Consider the following 16,612-nt stretch of genomic DNA (forward strand, 5'->3'; position numbering starts at 1 on the left):
ACTTTACCATAACTGTAACTATGTAATATCAGTTAAGGAAATGTTGGGTTTCCTGGACCCGGAAATTATTTAAATGATATGGTTTTCTATTGATACAGACTACATTGTCATTTAATTAAGAGTACAATGCATAGACTGATGATAAATTAAATATCTAACATATTTTACCCTCCTATATTGGTAAAGTTTAAAGGTTTTAAAACTGTCTCGTTGGTGTAGTAGGAAATCTCATAGTGTGACTGCTCGTGAGTTCCGTCCGGGGCTATGAGAGTGCTCCTGTGTCGAAAACTCTTGGATACTAGGTATATAGGTAACAGGGATTGCGCGCGTATCCGGCTTGATCTCCCTAGTGAGAATAGCCGGCAACTGTCACCAACACATAGGTCCAGATTGTTTATTATTACTCAAAAAAGTTATTAATTAGGGGGTTATAAATAAAACCATTTCAATAAAATTTGGAACATAATAAACATATATTTTCAAAATAATCAAATAGGTAAATAATAAAAAATATAACAACTCTGTTTTTGACCCTTAATATTTCACGCTAAAGTGAAGACAGCATAGCATGTGTGCATCAGACAGAAGTAATGAATGGATGATATTTATTATCACAAAATCCTCTTAAAACGTACCGCATTATCTAGCCTCGATTATATAGATCCCTAAAACCTCTGCTGACACTCGAGACTACACTCCAGACATGACACGTACAAATGCCGAGCATCTAGTGTATGTATTTCTAGTTATACCTACAACCGTTATTTATTACTTGTGCCTAGCGTACTAAGATAAAACAATGTCATTCATACACTATTAATATATTACAACATCGCCTTTAGGTTGTCAACTACATTTAATTAGGCAACTGAAAATACCACATTCTTAATATTCGCGTTTACAGTCTCAATCGGTCATAAATCTAGACTCTGCTCTTAGCTATGTCGCAAATTGCAAATATTACGAGAGGTCTGTTTTATAACTTTTAGGTAGTAATTATCTGCCAGTTACAGTGTGTAAGCATATTGCGTATAAGCAGGTGGTGAAACAATTCAAAAAGGTGTTCTAAATCTAAAATCAGCACTTCCAAAAAGTTGTTGTAAGTTACCATGTTATAAAATAAAACTGGATTGATTTCTACACATTACGATTGTAAATTAATTAGCTGCTTTGATTGCGAATAGAATGCTCTCTAAATGATCCTGTTTCCGAGGCCATAGCTGATAGCGTTCTAATGGAAGTAGGTACTAGTGTGCTGGAATCAATACATTCCATTTTTTCGGGATGATTACCGTTAATGTTTAAGTCTATGCAGGGTTTGAAAAAGGTCATTTTGTAATTGGTAAAATAAATATACAGATATCATATACTTTATCAGATATTTAATATCAAAATATCTAAGCTAAGATTTTTGACTAGCGATTAATTTAGAATAAAAAATAACAACAGTTAATTAGTGGTATTTACATTTTGTGTGTATAATTTTTAAATCAGTTATCAGTAGTTACTTTATAAGTGAGAGCACTATAGTACCTACATTCCGAGTTAATATGTAAAATATACATATAGGTATGTATATATTTATTTTATAAAACAATACAATATTTTACGTGTAATATAGAATCAGGTTCGTTTCAATCAAAATTAAGTTTGTGTTATGACTATGAACAAACCAAGAGGAAAGAAGTGTGTATCCACTCCGGTATATTTACATCGATGAAATGAAAATTTAATTGCAAAGTACCTAATCGCTCTAGTCTTTATCAAATTCATTAAGTGCGCACCTATCTCACGTTTCCTTGGTTTTAAACCTTATCAGCGACCAGATTTAAAGTATGCCATTAGTTTTACTTTACGGGCACTTAAAACTGTTACTGAATTCTGGCGCTAGGTATAAGCCACGCTAGGTACTTGCTGTGTGAAAATCCTTAAAAATACTTTTGTCGCAACTAAGTTAAAGTTTGTATAATACATTAAAATGATTTACATTCTTATTCTAATCAGATAGATTCATGTAATATACCAATTAGGCATAAAATATAATGTATAGGATATACTACATCTATTTCATATCAACTACTTATATACAAATCCTACATAAGTACATACTAAGAATCTCAATCGAGTGTGATGCATTTTTTGAAATGATAATCAACCCTTAACGTCCTCGCCGCCTATGTGGAAGGTGCAGGCTGGGACGAATCATATTCGTTTCTATTTTGTAGGTAGTCTTAAGTATTGCACAGATAAGTTAAATGTTGGCGCAGGGGCAGCAGGTTGATTATCACTGCATTAAAATATAATTATAAAATTCAAAGAAAATTAACAATCTGATTGTCATAAAACATTTAGACTTTCGACAATCTGATATTGATAATTAATTTAACACTTATCAAGTCGTAACATCTGTAAAATATATTTTAGAACATGGAAAACATATTATTTTGTTGAAGTAGGCACCTAAGTGAAGATAACAAACACGTTATCGTAGAGCATTATAACAATTTAAAAAAACAAAGGAATCAGGAACTCAAATGAATAAGTGAAAAAAAAAATCAGTTATCATTCGGTAAAATAATTGATAGTTATGGAGACTTAATTAATATTAAGAATAATAGAAGGAATAACCGAATTGTAATAATGATTACGGCGTTAAAACTGAATGCTAAATTAATACAAGGAGATATTAATGAATATAAGGTTTTACAATCAACTTATTAAAATAACAAGCATAATCGACGTGGCAGTACGCACTTGTCAGCTGGCAAGTGATGCGATAAACATTCAAAAATAATAAAAGACACACACAAAACAGAACTTACAGAAAATCGTTGAATTTGGGCAAATTAATGCTTAATTAATAATAATAAACAAGTTAATGACAGCCTGTCTGTGGCAGGTATGCAAGCGAAAGGCATGGCCTTGATACGACAACCTATGACGAGTTAAGTCATAAAAACTATACAAATGCTGAGCCTACATTTACCTATTGACAAAGTAATGGAATGTCAATGGAACTTTAGTTATAAAATAGAAAAAAGTTTCGGAATGTGCAGAAATTAATAGGAAATAAAGCATAATATCAAATATTCACTCTCACACGCGAGAACAAAACCAGTTCCCTAATATATGCGACCCTACTATGGTATAGCGAGTATACCGGTCGGGATACTTAAATTCAAACCACTTACTTTAAGCATGACTAAAGTATTTTCGAATTAATTTCACAACAACAATAATATCCACGACTGTTTTTGGTCCTCTAGTTAGAGAATACTTTGCTTTCAATTAACGCCTAGTTAATTGTCGATGTTTTATGTTACAGTAGTATCAACTATGTGTACGTGCTTATAATAGTGTAAAGTTACCTATTCCACGGTAACCGATTTAGCGAGATTACGTGGGCAGTCGACGTTACAGTCGCGCAATACGGCGATGTGGTACGCGAGGAGCTGCATCGGGATAACCGTGAGGACTCCCTGAAGACAATCCACAGTTTTAGGTATTTGGAGGCACCGTGAAGCGAACGCCATTGTTTCTTTGTCGCCTTCCTCACAAATGAGGATAGGGCGACCTTGACGGGCAGTAACCTGCTGTAGCGCATTCATACATTTTGTGTAAACAGGGTCGCGCATTACGATCATTACGACCGGCATCGAGTCGTCAATTAGCGCCAGAGGACCATGTTTCAGTTCACCGGCCATAATGCCCTCACTATGCATGTACGTCAATTCTTTTACTTTTAAGGCGCCTTCAAGGCAAGTGGCAAAGTTGTATCCGCGACCCATGATAAGTAGAGATCGTTGACGGTACAGGTCTTCAGCCAATTTTTTCACTTCATTGTCTAAAGCTAGAACTTGACGAATCTTTGTGTCCAATTCATGTAGACCTTCAATTATGTCTGCGCGTCTTTTTTGAAGAGATATACGATCCTCGCTTATTACCAGGGCAAACATTACTAAAGACACAAACTGAGATGTGTAAGCTTTTGTAGATGCGACACCAATTTCCGGGCCGGCGTTGATGTGCACACCACAATGAGACTCGCGACAAATGGAACTTCCTACTGTGTTGGTGATTCCGACGATAAGAGCACCATGACGCTTGCAGTAGCGTAGAGCCATTAAAGTGTCAGCAGTTTCTCCAGACTGAGAGATAAAGAAGCAAACATCGTCACGGAATACAGGTGTGTTCCTGTCCAGGAAATCAGAAGCCAGCTCTACCATAACAGGCAATTCGGTTAATTCTTCCAGAAGTTGACGAGTAGCTACAGCACTGTGGTAGCTCGTACCGCACCCAATCAACATCAACCTCCTGCACCTTTTAATTTCAGGGATATAATCTTTAATACCTCCTAAAGTAACAGTGCTATCAGCAAAGTTGAGACGTCCTCTCATAGTGTTCACAATGGATTCTGGCTGTTCAAAGATTTCCTTTTGCATAAAGTAGTCATAATTTCCCTTCATAATTTGCTGCAGTTCCAATTTCAGGGTAAAGATTTCTCGCTGATGAGGATCACTGCTACTGCCAGACAAGCGGTGAATGCTAAGAACACCATCTTTGATGTGAGCAACATCATCATCTTCGAAGTACAGAACTCTGTTTGTATGCTCAATTACTGCAGAGGCATCAGAGGCAAAGAAATATTCTACTTCTCTTTCTTCTTCTGGCTGGAAATGAGCATGGCTGTTCACTCTGGGCACAGATGGCACAACACCGCGGGTAGCTTTGTTGTTGGTGTACATGATGGGCACATGGTCACTGGAGAGGCGACGTCGGGTTTTGATGCCCACAAGCAGTGGGCTACCACGGCGGGTTGCCACACACTCATTTGGGAAGTATCGGGACTTAAAGCACAAAGCAAAGGCACCTTCTAACTGTTGAATTACCTGTTCAGCCAGTTCTTGGAAGCTGAAATCCTTGTGCTGGTTGTAAAGATGATGAATCAGCTTAGCAATGGCTTCAGTGTCAGTCTGAGATTCAAAAATGTAGCCCTTGTTCTCAAGGAAAGTTTTAACTTCTTTGTAGTTGGTGATGATTCCATTGTGGATGACAACGAAAGCATTGTCCTCGCCAGACCGCTGCGGATGAGAGTTGACAGCGCTGGGCTCGCCGTGAGTGGCCCATCTCGTGTGAGCGATGCCACAATGCGACTCTACACAATCTTCCACTGACAGTTCTACACTGCGCTCCTGCAACAGTTCCTCGAGTGCGGCTACTTTGCCTCTTCGCTTGAGAACAGCGATGTCTTTCTGATCTGCGGCATCAACAGCGACGCCTGCTGAATCATAGCCACGATATTCCAAGCGTTTTAATCCGGTTACTAACAATTCTAATATTTCTCGCCTTGTTTTAGGCGTTAGATGATTAATGTATGCAAAAATTCCACACATCGTAAACGAAGCAGAACGTTATAATGGATCCAAGCGTACAAAACCACGGCTCGCGACAGACTGCAGTTGCCACAATACACAACAGATATTGAAGGCCTACGCGTATTGCTCCTACCACTTGTTAGTTACTTTCACTTACGGCAAAGCACACGTCATCGTGTTTCGTTATCAACAGCTCACTGGTATCGTAAGTAAATATGCGGCGAAAAGTTATCCACCTCACGGAAACTTGATAACACAACTGTCAAGTGTCAAACGTACCGCTGCCAATACTGTCAACTAGTTGTCATTGTCATTACGAAAATCTTTGGATATGGAACTTTTAAGTCACATCTTAAACCATTTAAACAATATAAATGAATTGGTTATAATAATACCCTTACGAGACTATTATAAACATTAAAATAAAATTATAACGTCTCGCTGTTACGCCAAAACTACTAGAACTCTAACATACGCTATCCTTTTAAAATTATAGACTGAACACGGGACATCGTCGTGTGAAAGCATGCCACGGCACCGTCTTTATAGCGTAATAATTATAACACTTTAGTTTTACACACTACACACAATTGATTAAGCACTCCAATATCATTTGATCATAATCATAAGACTCTTCCTTTTGTTTTTGAAGTTCGTTAAAAATGGTTGAACCCACAGGAAATATTCACTCAAAGGCCAAAGACTCCTGCTCCAACCAACCAATGGTTGATGGGAGGAGCAATTCACACCGGAATCACCTGCCGTCCTGCAATCCCCAGGTAGCACGTTCCCGTTATGTTTTCTCTTGAAGCGTCTTGATTCTGCATGGGATCACGCGAACTAACGTGTCACTGGCCTGCAAAGTCTCCACGACCATGAAGCACACTCATCATCAAATAGTTTGATTTTGCTACTTCTCGGAATAGTCGGTTAAGGAAAACCACACACAAGCTGTAGAAGTGGGCTAAATGGTCTACGGCATGATGTGGATTCCATTATGAGGAAACACATTGCATGGTTGTGTTTGTATTTTTTATGTATGAAGTTGTGTATTTCTTGTTGGAATTCCAAATGAAATAAATAAATAAAGTGCCACGTCGCAAAAGAAGAATTTCCACTAATAATTGAATGACCACCATAAAAATATTTCTTATACATATCCGCCTCTAGTAGGTAACCCATTATGTTCAACCCATGGCACCCCTTAAAATCTATCTCGAAGGTGGGTGCCATGGGAACTTGGGATTCGCATTCCTCAAACTATTTCCCAAACGGTGTAAATACCAGAGGCATAATTTGACTTATGGCATCCCTTGGAATCTCATGGGAGCTGTGCCAAGTACAGTGATCTTAATTACAATAATATTGTTTTGTACCCTTGGCTTCGAAACTACTGAATAGATTGCAGAAATTATTTACTGTTGGAAAGGTCGTACTTAAGCCAAGAATACCATAGCCTGGGTATGGGAAGTTCTACCCAGAATACGGGTGTAACCGCGGGGAGACAGCTAGTCATATGGGTATAAGATCATTTTACTTCATTTTTTAAACTATAAAATAAAACTCGTCCAATACCAGTAGCTTCTTTATTGGTTTTATCAAGGATCAAGGTCTTTACAAAATTATTGAAAAAATTACAAAGTTACATTTAGCTTAAAATGAGTCTCGAGTTTGTTTTCCGTACGTAAGAATATCTAAACAGTTTCTAAACAGTTAAGATTATGGAAACAGTTTTAATGGGTAGATTAGAATTGAATATTCAAACCCTCACACAGAAGTTCAAATTAATTCATTTTCATTTAAATACTAGGAACAAAAATTAGTTAACTACGCCTTACAAACATTTCAAAATTTCTATCATTACGTTTTTAACGCTTTAGTCATACTGCTAACTACAGAGGATTGATTTACAATCAAATTCCCTCAATAACTACGCTGATGTTAACTTTACAATAATCTTCGACCATTATAACGTGAAATAATTAGATACGATAATACTTACACCTACGTATCTAGGCATATTAAAAATATAAATAAGTACAATGAATTTTATTCATTAATAAACCAGAATATTATAATATTATGGATTTATGAAAAGACAATTTGAAACGTGATACTGAAAAAATATATAGAATATAACAAATAAAATATAACAATTAGAAATGATCAAGAAATACATATCAACGAGAATAGGTGTCAGAATGAGTCGGATGACATTCACGAAGCAGTCATGGTGTTGTTCTGTGCACGGAATTGGTTTAAAAATCCAACCACCACTCCATTGCTTTTCCTCCTAAACTCCTTGCGATGGAAAAATAAAACGTAACGAGCTTTCAGATACGGAAACTCAAACTTGGCGAGTAACTTACGACTAAAATAATCACAAAGATATAAACTTAACACGTAAGCGTAACTAAAACGAACTAACTTTAAGAATATCGTGCTATGATAAATGCATACGTAGAGGGCGAGCGTGATGTCACCAGTGAAGAAGCTCCGATTGCGGGGAGACACTAGGGGGGGCGGGACTCGGCTAGGACTCGACGGGGCGGTAGTGCAGCCGCCGGCCGCCGCGCTGCTGCAGGTGCTGGTCGGCTGCACTACATTGCTTAACATGCCCCATAGTTATTTTTTCTTCTGGGCCTTCTCGGCAGCCTTGGTAATTTTACCCGTTGTGACTTCCTTGAAGGTAACACTCTGTAATAAAAAGACGATCAAATTAGTAGAATACAGTAAGCCGAGCTTTTTGTTGAACAGAGCCGGTACAGAACAACAGATAGCTGGATAGACAGCAATACCTTGATGACGCCGACGGCGACGGTCTGGCGCATGTCGCGCACAGCGAAGCGGCCGAGCGGCGGGAACTCCTGGAACGACTCCACGCACAGCGCCTTGGTGGGCACCAGCGTCACGATGGCCGCGTCGCCAGATTTTATCGATTTCGGGTCCACCTCTGTAGTCTTACCTGTTTATAATTGGTCAAAATTATTGTATGATGCGTATGGGCTATTGTATTACACTTACTGATGGATAAGGATATGGAAAAGAGGTCGATTCACAGGTGGGTATGAATATTACTGTATTAGGACGGTTGGGTGAGGGGCTTAGAAGCTGAAACGGGAAAACACAATGTGCGAGCTGTGATGAAAAATTAAGTACCACTTGAAGAAGACTAACTTTTTTATATAAGTTATTTGGATATATTATTTGTACCAAACAATGTCAAATTTTGTTGTCATGGAGCAAATGTACGCACCAGTACGACGGTCGCACTTCTCCTTGATCTCGGCGAACTTGCAGGCGATATGCGCGGTGTGACAGTCCAGCACGGGCGTGTAGCCGTTGCTGATCTGGCCCGGGTGGTTCAGCACGATCACCTGAACATCACACGTACATACAGAGACCCTGAGAATACTAACTAGCCGTGCAAGGCCATCGGGAGATTGTATTTTATGATTCGAATCGTAGTAGGTAGGTGGTACAGTTATTTAAAAATCATTATCGTCATAATAATCTTCTCCAAAAAAGCTATTGTCGCAGGACAGACTAATTGAGCTCTTCCCAAAATTTCTAAGATTGTCACGAGAACAGGAACTAAAATAATCTGTCATGTAATCTGTCACGTAATCCTCAAATTTTTCTGCTTCTTGCAGGGGATGAGGTTGAAGCATAGTGAATAAGCAATAGACCATTAGAGAGAAGTTGAAAGCGCTCGGTGTGTTGCAAGTGCTCAACCGCATGATTAAATTTTACCTCACTAACCGCTCACATAAATGTTAATAATAGAAAAATGCTAGTTTCGTCATTTTAGCATAACTCCCGACAGAGTGTAATTAGATTGTCAGCAAATAATATCTTGATTGTTGAATAGGTTTTACAAAATAGTACGACCATGAGTAGGTAAGGTGGCTTAGCTCAGCCACCCTGCAAGATGATCTGTCCCTCAGTTTGTAGCATAAGCAAGACCTACTACTCGGAAGAACCTAGTCTGTTTGAAGTTTTTTTTTTTATTTCGCTGGAGCCGAAAAATCACGCAGAAGAAAATGCTTAAAGATCAATACGGTAGCTAATCAACGGTTTTTAACGCTTGGAGTAATCGGTTCTTCCGGGAAATATTCAAGCAGAACTAATTAGTTGCCATCTACTTAATAGGTGCCTAGTCAGTAGACTTTTGCATAGGCAGGTCATTTAACGCAGGCATAAAGGGTCGTTGTATCTGGCTGCTCAACTATGTTAGTAATCAGTTACTAATTTAGCACTATGTAGACATGCAACAGTCATACAACAGAACAATATGTGTTTTACGTTACAGTAGGCACAAGGTCAACCGATAATATTCATTACAAAACTCGATAGGCGGCAGGAAATTAGGGGACACGTTATTATTACAACTACTAACTAATTATAACATTAAGCAATGAACTCAACTGGGGTGTTAAGTTTTCGCAACATTTGCGAATTAGGTATGTGTGTCGGTATTTTAGAAAATTTCTAACTTTGCAATACTTACAGTGTGCGTGATTTATAACAATATAGATATCTAATAGTGTGGACACAATTTATTTAATAGTTAACTCGTCTATAGTCCCATAATGAATTGCGTAAGCGCAATTTTGAAAGAAAATTAAGTATTTTGACCAAAGGAAAAAGATTAACATTTGGATATACCAGACAAAACCAAAGTCACGTCGGAGTCGAGTTACCTGAGCAGTGAAGTCGGAAGCACCCTTAGGTGGTGCGTTCTTAGAGTCGCCGGCCACGTAGCCGCGACGCAGTTCCTTCACAGACACGTTCTGTAAAGAAGATAAGCAACTTTTTTTACAAATTTCTTAAATTGCACAAGTCCGTTTTTTTAAGTCTAGTAGCTAAACTAGAAAGAATGTAAGATAATGTCAGACAAACAAGTGTGGAAGAAGAAGTCATGTTGCGCTGACCTGACCATAAAGAAAATTGGGAAAAGGGCAGGAGGATGATGATGAATCAACGAATGCAGTTTTGTTGAAGGTCGTACCTTGACGTTGAAGCCAACGTTGTCTCCAGGCATGGCCTCTTGCAGGGCCTCGTGGTGCATCTCTACAGATTTCACCTCAGTGGTGATAGCAGCAGGCGCGAACACCACTACCATACCTACAAATGTATCCCCATTATTACCACGATTCTTAATCTAGATAGGTAATTAGATCAGTTAAACACTAATTGAATCCGCTTATCTCTGGAAATTCCGATTTGAGAAATCTTATTTACTTATGAATTTTTCGTGGAAGGATATCAATGACAAGAATCGCTTTTTACCGATTAATATCTAAATATTCCCAGAATGAAGGATGCGAGGGTTAAGCAAAGTCTACTAGCTCGCGACCGATAGGTAATTGTGGAAGTCTTATTTCTACTTTCGGACCTGTAATGATATATTACTGCTGAGAGGATATCTCTTACCAGGTTTGAGGATGCCGGTCTCAACTCGGCCCACAGGCACAGTGCCTATGCCTCCTATCTTGTACACGTCCTGCAGAGGCAAGCGCAGCGGCTTCTCCGTGGGCCGGGATGGAGGCTGAATAGCGTCCAGAGCCTACAAGGATAAGTTATAATGATATCGTGCCTTTTACCCTTTCGAAGGACATTTCACATTTGTGAGTGAACCTAAAGGATATCGATTCGTATTTTTCCTAGAGCAATTTCAATATCGATCGATAACTATTGTGAATCCAAAATGCCTAAGTATTAATGTCGTTGCCACAAGTCGTCTGCTGCCCTTTTACAGAGAGAGGCTTTACAAACTTAATACCAAGAGGTTAAGGACTCAATTGAAAGGAATGAGATGAAAGTAGCCGCTCGAAAATCTGTACACATCAGTGGATTTGATAGGTCAAAGTTTATTTTAGATTATTCACCTTTACCTACTGCAAGCCTAGACGAGGCTTAAGGCTACATCGCAATTTGTTCAGTTGAATATTTGATTACCTCACTTGGTAAGTTACGAAAAAAAAATTGTTGCGATGCGTTGTTCTTATTTAAAAAAAAAGCATTCGTAGTCTGGCATCACACATTAAATTATCACCTTGACATTACCTTTCATTGCGGTTTTGTCCTTGGACCAATAATATAGTTTTTATGTAGTGCATACCTCAATAAGGGTCTTGCCCTCAACCTTGCCTTCCTTGCGGTCGATGGTCCAGCCCTTGAACCAAGGCATTTTGTCGGAGGGCTCCAGCATGTTGTCTCCGTGCCAGCCCGAGATGGGCACGAAAGCCACCGTGGCGGGGTTGTAGCCTGCCACATCAAGCTTATGTAAGTACCTATTTGACCTCAACGTCTCCTTGCGTTCTACTTAGGAACATTACGTCACATCTAAGTACCGACCCATTTAGTTTCAGAGCGTTTCTTGTTAATAAATTATTTTTATTGCCTGACTAGTTGCCAAAGAAATTGCGAGAACAAATGAAACGCTGCGTCGAACGAGACAATGACCAATTACATTTATGTTAAAAGAAAATACTGGCGTATAAATCGTAGGGCACGACCGTGGTCACCTGGGCATTGGGGCAGTTAAGACTGCAAATCCAGTCAACCGTGGAGAAATAAAACAACTTTCAACTAATCTGTAGTTTGCAGCTGGTAATGACTATGAACCTATTACAAAGTGCGATTCTAGTCCTACTACCTTTGACGTGTTTAAACACAGCTGAAATAAGCGACAACTTACCGATCTTCTTTATGTAAGAGGACACTTCCTTCTTGATTTCCTCGTAGCGTGCCTCGTGGTAGGGAGGTTCAGTGGAGTCCATCTTGTTAACACCTACGATCAGCTGCTTGACCCCCAGGGTGAAGGCAAGGAGAGCGTGCTCACGCGTCTGCCCATTCTTACTGATGCCCGCCTCAAACTCGCCCGTGCCCGCGGCCACAATCAACACCGCACAGTCAGCCTAATAAATGACATCAACACCATTGTTCATGAATATAAGAAACGGTGGTGGTCAATGTGTTTTAAAAATGGAACGAAGCCACTTACCTGGGAGGTGCCAGTGATCATGTTCTTGATGAAGTCCCTGTGTCCGGGTGCGTCGATGATGGTCACATAGTACTTGCCCGTTTCGAACTTCCACAGCGCGATGTCAATCGTGATACCGCGCTCACGCTCTGCTTTTAGTTTGTCCAACACCTATGGCAACAAGAAAGCCTTTTTAGAGTATATTAGATCCAACAAATAACACTATAATTTAGAAGACAAAACAAACAAAGGGGCCTGAAGATCGCTGCCTATGATATATAGGTATTAATTTAGGTATAGCAAAGTTAAAGCAAAGTAGCTTTTAGATAATATTACAGATATAGGTAATTACGCACCCAAGCGTACTTGAAGGAGCCCTTGCCCATCTCCTGTGCCTCCTTTTCGAACTTCTCAATAGTTCTCTTGTCGATACCACCGCATTTGTAGATAAGATGTCCGGTTGTGGTGGACTTGCCGGAATCTACGTGGCCGATCACCACGATGTTGATGTGAGTCTTCTCCTTACCCATCCTTGTGGCGCGTTATGCGAAACTAAGTAAATCCACTTGCAACCTGCACAAAACAGGGACAAAGTTTCGAAAATGCTGAATTGTTAGGTCAGATATCTCCAATGATTTCTTTATTTTAACACATCAACCAATTGAAATAGTAAATTTCAATAAATGGATTATGAGAGTATTGAGGGAATCAGTCCTAATTCCGAAAGACCGAAATATTCGAACAAGATTTTAACAACAAAATTTCCTCAACCAGATTTGAAGTTCAATTAAAAGCTTTTTCATAGCTTTTCGGCAACTAGCGGTCTACTGTTTAATTTAACACGAAACTAAAGACCGTTTCTCAATATACATAAAACTTGAAATTGATTCTTGAGGTAATATCTTCCATTGGATCTTCGAGTACCTAGCGCGTTGTAGGTATAAACTCAATTTCTGTCTATAGCTAGGTAGGTACAGATAGGTTTCAGTGAACTAAGTAAGATATTTCTTACAGTTAATATGTTGCACGAGCTACGTCGTAACTGCAGTAAGGCGCACTGACAATAATTCGCGATTGAATTAGTAGCAAAAGTCCCTATAGGGTGTCGCTTCTCCGAGCGTGCGCATAGGACATCCGGGACATCGATACAGCGGAGCCATTCAGCCAAATATAGACTATGTCTTGTCTACATACGCAAATTAATTGCCTTTTATGCTGGCTAAGAATAATTAAATTGTAACGTGTGATCAAAGTTCCCCATAAGCACAAAAAGCACACTTTCTCTCGCACTAAACCAAAAAATATCACGATGTTTTCCGGACGTTTAAAGGCAAAGGTTTGAGTCTTAAATGGTCCATTCCGATTTAAATTGTTAGCAATTTAGCTTACTACAAAATCGTAACCGATTTAACTTACTACGAAGTTCTATCTGTTTTCTAAACACTTCTTTTGAATCCGAAATTACCAAGTTTCTTTACCAATTTAATAACATACGACGTATACCGGCGGCTCGTCAGAAAGTGCATAACGATCCCGACGCAATGACTACATATATATTTATTATCTATCACAAGGAGAGAGTGCATTCGATCTAAAATTAGTTGATGTGATCTATACAAGTAGTTACGATGTATTTGCGACTGTATGATTCAAAATTAGAATAATCGCATGTCGCACTACGTAGCATGTGTACCGGCGACGCACATGGGCTTTGCAGTGCGTCCATCTTGAGCATGTGCCTGCATCATACTTTTCACAAGCAATCCCTTTGTGCCCGGTATTTGTTCGAGAATTAATAACGGTGACATTAACATGACATAACTTTGAAATTGGAAAATTCTTATTTTTCACTTTCAACAAACAATGGCACAGGATTAAAGGGAAAAATAAATGATGATAAGAAATATCATAGAAAACGTTAGCCGATCTTCTCACTATATATATTAGATCTATGCGAATTAAAGTCTGCTGTTGCTTTTACAGGCGTTGCATTTTTTTCGCAAACGATTAGAGAAAATTAAGAATCACTGGCATTGCCTTCGCTGTTTATAAAAAATCACTGCAATAAGCGTAATAAAAACAATAATTGCGTAATTTATGAATCGAATCCCATACCGGCGGATACCTGTACTCAGATGATATTCAAATTAATTTCGCAGGAAAAGCACTTTTGTTTTGATTTTTAATTAGATGTGTTTCAGAATCACACAAAACCCTTATATTTACCAATTCTTTCAAATATTTTATGATAAAACACAAGAAAAGCTCACCTTTGCAGCCGCAGTCACGAATTTTCCGAGCAATTTTCGAGCATGCGCCGTGAACAATTCACCCGGGAAATGCAATCAATAAAATCAAAACGGTAATTTTTTTGTGAATCATCGCGAAAACCCTAGATTTATAATAAAGTATAATGTCTTAATTCTAGCAATGATTAATAACAGTCCTATATAAACCAATAATTCTTGTAATAATTAAATTGCTTTTAAAAAACCGTCGGAAAACCGGATGTTCAGAACTTTCTTTTTCTTCGTGCTTTATCGGAGGTATATAACATAAAGGCCAAGTATCACTGTTCGACGTAGGTGTTGTACAAACCTTTTTGTTTTATAAAGCCTTGATATTTACTTACACTTTAATTATACCGATCCTAATGCTCAGTTATAAATAGTCGCTATAGTCCGTGTTTATGAACAAGGAACGAACATAGGTATATTACTGGCAGGCTCCCGAGGTTTCGCCCGCTTCCCAAAGTACTACACCCAATTTGATAAAAGTAGCCTATATCCTTGCTCGATAACTGGGTAATATTGAAGGAATACCTTTTATAAATTATCATAAACCTACATAAATATCAGAAAGGGTCACCATAAAACTTTCATGGGATTAGTGAGAGCCGTTACGCGAAACAAGGTTTTTTTCTGTTACACATTTATGCTCGAAATGGGCTGTACCGATTTTGATGAAACGATATTCCACCCTCTTGCTGTAATGATTAAAACTTACCCTATGTTACGTTTATTGCAGTTTTATTAAAATAAGAGTAGCAATCATGGATTAATTGTCATAAACCATTGTATTTATAATATAGCAGCTGCCTAAGCGGGTTACTAGGCATTTAGCTATATATTTTCAAAGATTGTTTTTATCCTAATGGGCTATCAAGCACAGGTGAGAAGAAAAATATAGATTAACTTAGTTTGTAAAGATTTCAATAAGTTACCAAAACTATAAATATTTTGGCAATAATACAAACTACAACCAAGTAGCCAAGATCATCCACCAGCACATTGCTCTGCACTACAAACTTGAGGATCTTGAGGTACCTTACTACAAGTATGCGCCCAACACAGTCCACCAAAATATTAAGCAGTTCATGCCGATTGTCGTGATCGCCAGAGGTTTAGTGGCCAAGAGCACGATCAACATCTTGAGGGGCTCTCGTTTAGAGGCTGGGTCAAGGAACTCAGTCAGAAGGTGGTAATCCTTGAAACGGCGCTTATTGTGTGGTTTCTCAGTAGACCTTAAAATAAGTGGAATCCGGGTGCAATATACAAAAATAATACAAGTTTTTTTTAATGTATTTAATTGTTTAAACATATCCTGATGTTCTTATAATTAAATTCGAAAAATACTTAGTTCAAAATAAAGTGTAAACTTTAATTAATGGATGTAAAATATAGAAATGTAAATAATAATAATTGAAACTATGTCATACACAAACACCTTGTTTATACAAGCTTCTTTTTCATTGCTGGGATATATAAATAAATAATAATATTGAATTTTTAGTTATAACATAGTTTCTTTAGACAAAAAAATCTGTAAAAATCATCAATAATGAAATTAATTACGGAATGTAGTTTGACGACAATAAAGAAAACATTTGTAACATTATAGGTTTCATCTAATTATTCGTGTTTTTAACGACAGCTTTATTTCAAAACAGTGCAGATTAACTAATCGTATATAATTAAAAACCGGTCTTATAACTCGTTGTCTTGCAAAAACGCTTGCAATAGTTTTACGAAATTACTTCACAAAATGTAATTAAGAAATATTGAATAATGTTATCGTTAATCGCACTCATAATACACTTTCTAGAAAAAAACAATTTGTATGTGCGAATACTCATGCGGAACATAGACACGTCAACGAAAAAACTTTTGAGACTTAGGAATTTAATAATAATTTAAAAGTGAATGTAATGATTGTTGATGACGAACCTTGTACCCAACTCTACAAGTAA

General features: G+C 38.1%; 2 protein-coding genes across 5 annotated transcripts; both read right to left on the reverse strand.

Annotated features, from left to right (window-relative positions):
* Positions 1-449: 449 nt before the first annotated feature.
* LOC110371289 (glutamine--fructose-6-phosphate aminotransferase [isomerizing] 1) lies at positions 450-5,626 on the reverse strand. The gene has a single exon (XM_021327458.3). It carries the CDS (start codon positions 5,391-5,393, stop codon positions 3,369-3,371), a length of 2,025 nt encoding a protein of 674 aa, XP_021183133.1. The 5' UTR covers positions 5,394-5,626; the 3' UTR covers positions 450-3,368.
* Positions 5,627-6,947: 1,321 nt separating this feature from the next.
* On the reverse strand, positions 6,948-14,790 carry LOC110377935 (elongation factor 1-alpha 2). 4 transcript variants are annotated; one of them, XM_021337025.3, is made up of 11 exons: positions 14,634-14,790; positions 12,720-12,936; positions 12,385-12,534; positions 12,079-12,298; positions 11,500-11,645; positions 10,812-10,944; positions 10,387-10,502; positions 10,079-10,168; positions 8,632-8,752; positions 8,174-8,340; positions 6,948-8,072 (listed from the first exon to the last, which is right to left on the reverse strand). In XM_021337025.3, the coding sequence occupies exons 2-11, from the start codon at positions 12,891-12,893 to the stop codon at positions 8,001-8,003; spliced, it is 1,389 nt and encodes a 462-aa protein (XP_021192700.1). In that variant the 5' UTR covers positions 12,894-12,936; positions 14,634-14,790; the 3' UTR covers positions 6,948-8,000. The 4 variants fall into 4 exon arrangements, with proteins under 4 accessions (XP_021192700.1, XP_021192777.1, XP_021192859.1 ...); XM_021337102.3 differs by lacking the exon at positions 14,634-14,790 and adding an exon at positions 14,479-14,607; XM_021337184.3 differs by lacking the exon at positions 14,634-14,790 and adding an exon at positions 14,489-14,512.
* Positions 14,791-16,612: the final 1,822 nt, after the last annotated feature.

This window comes from Helicoverpa armigera, chromosome 5, assembly GCF_030705265.1.
Source record: "Helicoverpa armigera isolate CAAS_96S chromosome 5, ASM3070526v1, whole genome shotgun sequence".
Classification (NCBI taxonomy): domain Eukaryota; kingdom Metazoa; phylum Arthropoda; class Insecta; order Lepidoptera; family Noctuidae; genus Helicoverpa; species Helicoverpa armigera.